Genomic DNA, 10,016 nt, shown 5'->3' on the forward strand with positions numbered 1-10,016 from the left:
GGTTCGGTTTTGGTTTTGCTTGGAAACCCCCCCCCCAGTTTAGTTCGAATTCAAACTGGTTCAAACTGGTCTGAACCTCCCAAAGTGGGTGGGGTGGTAGTTGGCACCCATGGGTGCCTACCACCCAACCCCCAAAGCAGTCGGACACTCATACAGTTTTTTATGAATTTTTGAAAATTTCTTTTATTTTTTTCTCATAGGGTATAATGGGACTCAAACCAACCCATTATTCCCTATTGTGGAGCACTCATGGGTTCCAGCTACCACCCAAACCCCAAAGCAATCGGACACTCCTATGATTTTTTAATGATTTTTTGAAATATTTTTAATTATTTCTCTCATAGGGTATAATTGTAAACTGCCCAGAAATTGTAAACCGCCCAGAGACACAAGTTTTGGACGTTGTAAAAATATGCAAATAAATAAATAAATAAATAAATAAATAAATAAATAAATAAATAAAATGGGACTTGAACCAGCCCAAAGTGGGGTGGGTCGTAGGCACCCAGGGATGCCTACCACTCACCAAAACCCAAGGCAACTGGACACTCCTCTGATTATTGGTGAATTTTAAAAATATTTTTGAATTCCCCATAGGGAATAATGAGGATTCCAGCAAATGTATAGCTTCACATCAGGGGGGAAAGGGTGGCCTAGAGCAGAGTGTGGTGGGTGGTAGTTCCCAAGGGGGGCAAGGAAGCTACCAGAATTATTTCAAAGGAATTGGGCAAAGGGCTGATTTTTAAGTGATTTTTGAAGTTTAACCTTAAGCATCTTTAAGGTTTTTCTCCATAGGGAAGAATGGAGGTTTCAGCAGCCCCATAACTGCACTTGGGGGGTGCTGGGGTGGCCCAGAGCAAGTGGTGGTTTAGTGCACAGAGGGTGCCAACAACCCCCATGGGTTGCTAACCCATGCAGTACTGGGTTTTGTTTTTTCTGAGGTGTTGTGAATGTAGATTCTCTGGTAGCAAATGAGAGTGGATTCATGGTTTGTCATTGATAACAGGGTTTGCCTGTAAATATGGGGAACATAATGATTTTGAAGGCAGGAGGCAGTTCAAGTTAGTGAGATGGGTTTTGCTAAAAATGGGTCATTGGAAGCTTGGAAAGGAGTGTTCCATTGGGAAACGAGGGGAGGTCAACAGCCAGAGGATAAAAAAGCAGAGTCAGTAGATACAAGCCACATGAATGAGGCATTTCAAGAGGATGGAACCAAAGCTCGAGGGCTTTAACTTTAATTTAACGTAAGAAGAATTTTGCATGGGGGAGATCTTCGTGTGTTTGAATGAAGAGTGAAAGAAGATGAAGAAGAAATATGGTTTTTTTGCATTTCATAACAAAACACTGTATTATTTACCTTATATATTATTATTTTTGCAGGTTTCAGATTAGGAGTGAAGGCCTTTGTGCTTACCTAAATGAAGATGCAGCCAGCTCGACATTCTGCGAAAATCTTCGACACTGGATATGCAGCAAACCTGTTCATCCCAATTAAGAGAAAGTGAACATGACTTTCTGAAAATATATTATAATATATTATATTATATAAAAAATATATGAAAATATAAACTGAGTACCCAGTGGCTTGTGGGTTGCGGGGTAGTTGGAACGTGGGATGCCACTAATTCCCCACCCCCAACTGCAAAGCAGTGGGGTCAAAATGAACAGAAGAAATGAAGGTGTGCAATGAATCCTCATAGAGATTCATTATGAGGAAAAGTTCTTATGCACCAAAGAACCCAAATGCTTGAAAAATAATGACTGCACATTTTGTTCCATAACTCCACTTCTACAAGGGCTAGAGCTTAGCTTTTTTAAAAAAAATGAAAGCTGAGGATGCATTTTAGGGTTAGGATATGGCAACTTCAAATCCCCATTGTTTCTTATGGCAGAAATGTTCAAAATCAGTAAAAACTAAACAAAATTCATTAAAAATCAACCAAGTGTCCCATTGCCTTGACATTTGAGTGGTAGGTGGCACCCATGGGGACCTACCCACTACCCAAATTTGGTGCCCCTAGGACCTTGTTAAGTGGTCCGAATCAGTCTGAATCCAAATCAAATCAAATACAAATTGAATCTGGGGTGATTTGGAGGGGGTAGGTTTGGATACAAAATAAGTCAGGGGTGATTTGTTTGGGGCACAAATCGAATTTTAAAAAATCAATTTGTGCACATCCCTATTGTTGGAATCTATCCCTTCTTTGATATACAGTGCTGCTGCTCCCCCAATCCTCCCCTCCCTGTCCCTTCTGTAGAGTTTATATCCAGGAATAATAGTGACCCACTGGTTCTTACCATTCTGCCAGGTTTCCTTTACACCCACTATATCTATGTTTTCATTAGTAACCAAGCACTTCAGCTCACCCATCTTCACTTGGAGGCTTCTGCCATTGGTATATAGACATCTATACGCCAGGTCCCTCACCTGGTGTTGGTGTGTGCTGTCCCACTCACCATCGTTTGACCTATTTGGCAAGCTGCCCTGTGTTTCCTTCTGCTCAACTCCTCGCTCTACTCTATCCCCTTCTGGTTTATCTGAAAGGTGTGCACCCTCGCACCTTAGGGGATTTTGCTGACTAAAGCGGATACCACCCAGTTCCGGTAGGCCATTCCCCAGGCATCATTTTAATAGCTGCTCAGGACCCTCATGGAGGGCATCTTTCCCTGGGGGCTTTAAATTAAAATCATCTTTAATAATAATAAACTGAAACTGAATCCAGATAAGACGGAGGTACTTATTGTGCAGGGTCAGAACTCTAGAGATTATTTTGATCTCCCTGTTCTAGATGGGGTTACACTTCCCCAAAAGGAACAGAGTCGCCGTCTGGGAGTACTTCTGGATCCACGCCTCTCCCTGGTTTCTCAGGTTGAGGCGGTGGCCAGGGGTGCTTTCTATCAGCTTCGGCTGATACACCAGCTGCGTCCGTTTCTTGAGATGAACGACCTCAGAACAGTGGTACATCTGTTGGTAACCTCCAGACTTGACTTCTGCAATGCACTCTATGTGGGGCTGCCTTTGTACGTAGTCCGGAAACTTCAGTTGGTTCAGAATGCGGCAGCCAGGTTGGTCTCTGGGTCATCTCGGAGAGACCACATCACTCCTTTGTTGTTAGAGTTACACTGGCTGCCAATAGGCTTCCGGGCAAAATACAAAGTGCTTGTCATAACTTATAAAGCCCTAGATGGCTTAGGCCCTGGGTATCTAAGAGAACGTCTTCTTCATTATGACCCCCACCGCCCATTGAGGTCATCCAGAGAGGTCCGTCTCCAGTTGCCACCAGCTCGCCTCGGCTTTCTCAGTTGCTGCCCTGAGACTGTGGAATGCGCTCCCTAATGAGATATGATCCTCCCCATCTCTGACAATTTTTAAGAAGCATTTATCTTCTCCTTTCAGCATCTTCTGTTGGAGTCTTTGACCAGGGGCTCCAGGCGATCAGGCCAAGCATACACTGGGACTCAACAGCATGGCAGGAGTCCAGTATCAGGACAATCCACAAAAGAAGGGGTCTCCAGGCAGCAGGCAGAAGCAGAGAAGGGTTCCAGAAGGAAAGGGGTCCAGTGGTCCAGTGAAGAGGTTTCCAGGCAGCAGGCAGAAGTAGAGAAAGGGTCTTCAGGCAGCAAAGCAGCAAAAGGCTGCAGAATAGCCGGGAGAGCCATTTCTATTTTATTATATGTGGATAATGCGGCAATTGTATCTATCATGCCGGTAGGAATGAGACGCACTTTGAGAGCCCTTGTGAAGTTCTGTGAAGAGGAGGCGCTGTCCATCAATACCCAAAAAACAAAAATAATGGCTTTCAGTAAGCGTAGGAGATCTTATAAATGGTCAGTTAATGGTAGGAGCCTTCAACAAATCAAAACATATAAGTATCTGGGCCTCATATTCCATTCGAAGAATTCCTGGAGACCACATTGCGAGTTTGTGACTGCAAATGCTCAAAGATTCATTGCAGCTATTTTTAAAAAAACCCTACTTTAAAGGCACTCAGAAATCCCGGCAGCACTAGCAATAGCAATAGCAATAGCACTTACATTTATATACCGCTCTATAGCCGGAGCTCTCTAAGCGGTTTACAATGATTTAGCATATTGCCCCCAACATTTCTGGGTACTCATTTTACCGACCTCGGAAGGATGGAAGGCTGAGTCAACCTTGAGCCCCTGGTCAGGATCGAACTTGTAACCTTCTGGTTACAGGGCAGCAGTTTTACCACTGCGCCACCAGGGGCTCTTAAGGGTATATCAGGCAAAACCTTGGGCTCAGATGCTGTATGGTACCCAGATTCTTTTAGCTGGGAATCCAACTCCCCAGTTGTGTTTGGAAGCAGGTGTTATTAGATTAACTGCTCAAACCCGGCTGCAAGCGGTCTTATATTGGCTTAAACTTATTAGCTGTCCCCAAGAGTTAGACTCACTAACTTTGGTGGATGATTTGTGTTCCACTTGGAGGAGGAATATACATGACACCCTGGGTAACTGTGGCCTCGGAGCAATATATACGTTCGTTAAATTATGATCAGGCCAAAAAAAAAATTACACATTGGGTAAGAGATATAGAGAAGCAGAGTGACCGGCCTTAGCCTGATTGCTTCCAGATATAATTATCTTAGCTTTTTAAATTACCCGAGGCCAGCTACGTACTTTACTCATTTGCCTACACCCAGGCTGAGAAGGGTCTTCTCTCAAGCCCATTTTAATGTCCTCTGTTCAGCTGTTTTGGAGGGCAGATTTCGAGGGACCCCTTTGGAGGAACGTTTGTGCCCATGTGGAACTACTGAGGTGGAAATGTTAACACATATTTAATTATTTTGACTTGTTTTTCTTTCTTCTTGACTACAGTTATATCTGGTGTATTATGTGGTAGATGTTTGTCTGTTTGTAGTCGGAAGTCCCATAATATTTTTGCATCTTCATTTTCTATGACTTTTTCAATTTTATGGTCCCACCAATTTTTGGCTACAGGTAGCTTGTATTTTTTGTAGATGTTCCAGTGTATCATCTCTGCTACTTTGTCATGTCTTTGTTTGTAGTCAGTCTGTGTGATCTTTTTACAACAGTTGATTATGTGGTCCACGGTTTCATCTGCTTTATTATTATTATTATTATTATTTACATTTATATCCCTCTCTTCCTCCAAGGAGCCCAGAGCGGTGTACTACATTCTTAGGTTTCTCCTCACAACAACCCTGTGAAGTAGGTTAGGCTGAGAAAGAAGTGACTGGCCCAGAGTCACCCAGCAAGTCTTATGGCTGAATGGGGATTTGAACTCGGATCTCCCCGGCCTAGTCCAGCACTCTAATCACTACACCATGCTGGGTCTCAGCATGAAAAAGTTACTCATAGGATTGCTTCTTTTTATTTGGAGGCATGTAAACTAAGGTGTCTGTAAACTGGCTTTAAAATTTTTACTTATGTTATTGTATTATATTGTATTATATTGTTTTTTACTATAGTGTTTATTTGGTCATTGACCATAAATAAATGAATGAATGAACAAGCCAACCAAGATAAAGGAGATCACTAGCTATTCAGAAGGCAATGACAGAAAACCTATCAGGTCTGCACACACCCTACTCATGACGATTAAGAATGCAGAAAAGTATCCAACTTGATAGATTCATTACTTCTAGCAAATAGGATTGTGAAATTTTTTTGTTCCACCTTCCCTGCTAACTGAACAGAGAGGCACTTTTCTAAAGTGGTGATTCTCTTTATTTAGTAGTGGGAGAGCAACTGGCCCTACCCACCCCCAGAACAGTTTCCCTCTAGTGGCTGTTGCTGTTGGTGTCTATCTTATGTGACTTTTTAGATTTTGAGCCTCTTGGGGACAGGGATCCATCTCCATTCATTCATTCATTCATTCAGTCCTCTGTGTAAACTGCTTTGGGAACTTCTGTTGAAAATATTTTTGTAGTAGTAGTAGTAGTAGTAGATATTTCTGGATATTTTTCTTGCCATCATTTAGATTTCTGAATATAGTAACCTGCCAAGGAAGCAAGAGGTTGCTGGTATGAATCCCTGCTGATATGTTTCCCAGACTATGGGAAACACCTATATTGGGCAGGAGCGATATAGGAACAGGCGTGGAGCTAGCTGAACGGCGGCCTGGGCCCAGCCCTGCTCGGCAGCCCCCTCCACATACACCCGTGCGCATGATGTCATGCGCATGGGGGCATGGCTTGGGCTCCAGAGGAGCCCAGAGTGAACTCCCCCCTCCAGCCTGGGCTACCGAGAGCCTGAACAAAACACATTCCCTTGCTACTGAGCCTGCCTTTCCCCCATCAGATAGTGGTTCTACCTCCTGCTGGGGTCCCACTCCCAAGGGGAAGGGTGGGCTTCCTTGGGGGCGGGATTCATCAGGCTGCAATCTCAGCAATCGGGAGCTGAGCGCTGAAGTGGGGAAGGGATAGGACATCTTCTCACCCTGACTGAAGAACATTTGAGGCGGCACTACAGCCTCTTTAAAATTGTTACAGAAATGTCTGTCCCCATCACCACTGGCTCAGGGCATTTTCATGCTGCTGTTTAACGTTTGCCAATGAGCTTATTGGTGGAGGCCGGAATTCCCCAAATATGCTTGAATAGTCATCTTTATTTCCAATGCAAGAACATGCTTTGCAAAAGAATGCTTCTTGAGCTCACGAGAGAGTAGATGCTTAGAGTGCTCCTTCTGCAGCTTTCATAGTATATTTAAGAAGTAGTTAATATTACTTAAGCAAGAGGAGGGAGGGTCTTTGTGGACATTTCCTCCCAGAAGAAGGACTCCTGACTGCCTGCGTTGCAAGATAACAAGGTCCATAATGTGAAGCGCTAATAAATCTTGACAAGAGCTCATTCATTCCAAGGCAAATTCTGCTGGTGTAGTTTTAAGCCCTGTTTAAGTCCACTATTCAGTCATAGACGAGATTCTGGCAAACCCCACAATTCACAAAGTAGCTGAAATGGAGTTGCATTTTCAAGTTATGTTTTGTTAGCAGCTGCTGCGTTTCCACTGAATAATAATTCTTACCATTTATGTGGCACTTTGGAGTGCCTCGCACTGTCTCGGGAATCTGCATGACCACCCTGCCATGGAGGTCAGAATAGTTATTCTTTCACTGCAGAATGAGGCTGAGAGCTGCAAGATCATATGGGGTAGAGTTGCATGTTGTGCAGCTCTATGGGGCATGGGGCAAACATGTGTTCTTCCTCCTCGCATTAATGCAGGAGCAGGTAGGGCTGGGGAAGAGGAGAACTGCTGTTGTGACTTATGTGTACTCTAACCTGGAGAAGGATGCCTCACCCCAACCATGATAAAAGCCCCTCAAAGCCAGCTGTCTCAGAGCAACCCGCACTTGTCAGCCCCCTCGGAGGAGCTCTGCAACTCTGGGACCACCACCACCCACCCACCTCCGTGAAGCTTCTGCCCCATCCTTAGAAACCCATCCATGGTACTTGAATCCTCGGGAGCAGTAGCAATGCTGCACCAAGGCTGAGCTCTTTCTGTCTGCCTTTGTTTGTTTAGAATGTTTAATATTCCAGGTACACTATTGCTTGAGGAGATGAGCTGAGAGTTCACTCGGGCTCTCAGCAGCCCGGACCACACCCCTTTATGTGTGTCATCATGCGCAAAGGGGGTGTGGCCTGGGCTGCCAAGAGCCCAAGTGAGCGCTCAGCTTGTCATTTCCGGCAGCGTCAGCTGCCTGATAGGACGTTTTCCCCTTTCTCTCCCTCCAGAGAGAGAGAGAGAAAGGAGGAAACATCCTATTGGGCAGTCGGCACTGCCTGAAATAACTGGCAGAGAGTTCGCATGGGCTCTCGGCGGCCCAGGCATGGGAGGGGGGAGATCGCTCTGGGCTCCTCTAGAGCCCAAGCCATGGGGCTTCGGAGGCCTTTTTCATTGGTGGCCTGAGTTCTTTGAACCTGTTTGCACAATGGTGACTATGCCCCTGTATAGGAAGGTGCTGAAAGGCATCATCTCATGCTGCATGGGAGATGGCAGTGGTAAACCCCTCCTGTATTCTACCAAAGAAAACCACAGGGCTCTGTGGTCGCCAGGAGTTGACACCAACTTGATGGCGCAACTTTACTTTATCATCTTTACAAATGAAGGCAGGAATGAAATGGTTCCCAATTCAAGGATCTTTTAAAAAGAAGAGAAGAAACATCAAACATATGAAATTCATGAACAGAGCTGACAATGTGCCCACTTTCAGCAAAGGGATCAGAGATTTAGGGGTGCTGAGCCAATTTGCTTCATGCTCTGGTAACTTGACTTTGCATTTGGTCATTCAGTTTCACTCTTCACTCACTCTGACAGGCTCTTTGTTAGGGTTGTGCATTTTGTTTTTGGCCCAAATCTGAAACACCCCCATTTTGTTCTTTGTTCAAAATCAGCCAATCTGAAAGACCCCAATTTTGTTCTTTGTTCAAAATTGCAAAATCCAAATCCGAAATGTTTTGGATTTTAAAAAATGGCCCTACGGCAAGACTAGTGGGTGGGGGTGGTAGTGCCCAATGGGTGGAAGCTACCACCCAAATTTCAGAGGAATTGGGCAAAGGGCTGATTTTTGGTGAATTTTGGAAGTTTTAAGATTTTCCCCATAGGGAATAATGGAGGTTTCAGCAAAGGTATAGCTTCACGTTGGGGGGGAAAGTGCCCAGTGCAGAGTAGGGTGGGTGGTAGTGCCCAGTGGGGGCAAGGAAGCTGCTAGAATTATTTCAAAGGAATTGGGCAGAGGGCTGATTTTTAAATGGAGTTTACGTGTCTTTAAGGTTCTTCCCCATAGGGAATTATGGAGGATTCAGCAGCCCCATAACTGCACTTGGGGGGCACTGGGGTGGCCCAGAGTGATTGGTGGTGTAGGGCACATATGGTGCCAACCACCACCATGGGTTGCTAACCCATGGGGTACTGGGTTCTGTTGTTTCTGGGATGTTTTGAGTATAGATTCTCTGGTAGCATATGAGAGTGGATTCATGGTTTGTTGTTGAAAATCTCATATGCTACCAGAGAATCTACACGCTGGGCTCAGGCTGGCAACAAGGCAGGCATAGGCAATGGCATGGCATCTCTCAAGGGGGTGAAAATATTTCTTTTGAAACAAAAAAGCAATGCAGCAGATAAATCCATTTGCAGGCTGGCATGCAGTAACCGTAGCAGGCTGGGCTCAGGCTGGCAACAAGGCATCATCATGGCAACTTGAGGTATGCCATGCAATGCAAACTAGTTCTCTCTCTCTCGCTTCAATGAGGAAGAATGGCGAATGAGTAACTAACTTGCTGAATGAATTGAAAACCCCTCCTTGAACTTCCCTCACCCTTGTCCCTTTTCGACCCCCTGGCCCATGTGGAGTCAGTAAAGAGTGGAAAAAGGCAAAAGAGCCAATGGGGAACAAGGAGGAAATTGTCAGCAGGTCAGCCCTTGCTTTAGGTCACCGATTGGAAGGCTGGACGGGTGGGATATTCAAAGCGATGTCAAACACAAAATGGAGACTGATTCAGAGATCGCCACAAAATGGAGGTCCGAAACAAGCAAACATTTTATAGCCAAAACAGGGACGTTTTATTTTGTGTCCAAAACTTTCGGATTTGGAAAATGGGCATTTTGTTTTGTCTACAAAACACCCAAAAAGGTCCGTTTTGAGTACAAAACATTTTGTACCCGAAACGTTTCGCACATCCCTACTCTTTGTTGATTACTTTTCAATTATCAGAGCTGGAATATATGCCCATTGCATGTGTGTGCAATTCTCTGCATGTCCTGAGAAGTTTATTAGTCAATAAATCCTGAACTTTCATTATAAGAAAAGAGCAAAATTATATCATTTTATTATGAAACAACCTTATGTTAGAGACATCAACTGAGATAAGGAAGAAAGAAGAACTCTTCACCTTTTTCCTGCAAGAGTTTGTTGAAGGGTGGTGAACCTATGCAGATGAGTTATGCTATATTAACGATAGCACTTCCTGACTGTGAATTGCATTGATAGGTCAGATTGTTCCCCATACACTTGCTAACCACAGCTTGTTGC

At 44.5% G+C, this 10,016-nt stretch overlaps 1 protein-coding gene across 3 annotated transcripts in view; it reads left to right on the forward strand.

Moving 5' to 3' along the window:
• The window catches only part of LOC128344908 (C-type lectin domain family 2 member D-like), a 40,465-nt gene extending 34,960 nt beyond the window's left edge, over positions 1-5,505 (forward strand). For all 3 annotated transcript variants that reach the window (XM_053295949.1, XM_053295950.1, XM_053295948.1), the window contains one exon: positions 1,381-5,505. In XM_053295949.1, the coding sequence (XP_053151924.1) occupies positions 1,381-1,495 (115 nt within the window). In that variant the 3' untranslated portion in view covers positions 1,496-5,505. The remainder of the gene's footprint in view (positions 1-1,380) is intronic.
• Positions 5,506-10,016: the final 4,511 nt, after the last annotated feature.

This window comes from Hemicordylus capensis, chromosome 2 (genome assembly GCF_027244095.1).
Source record: "Hemicordylus capensis ecotype Gifberg chromosome 2, rHemCap1.1.pri, whole genome shotgun sequence".
NCBI classification, from domain to species: Eukaryota; Metazoa; Chordata; class Lepidosauria; order Squamata; family Cordylidae; genus Hemicordylus; species Hemicordylus capensis.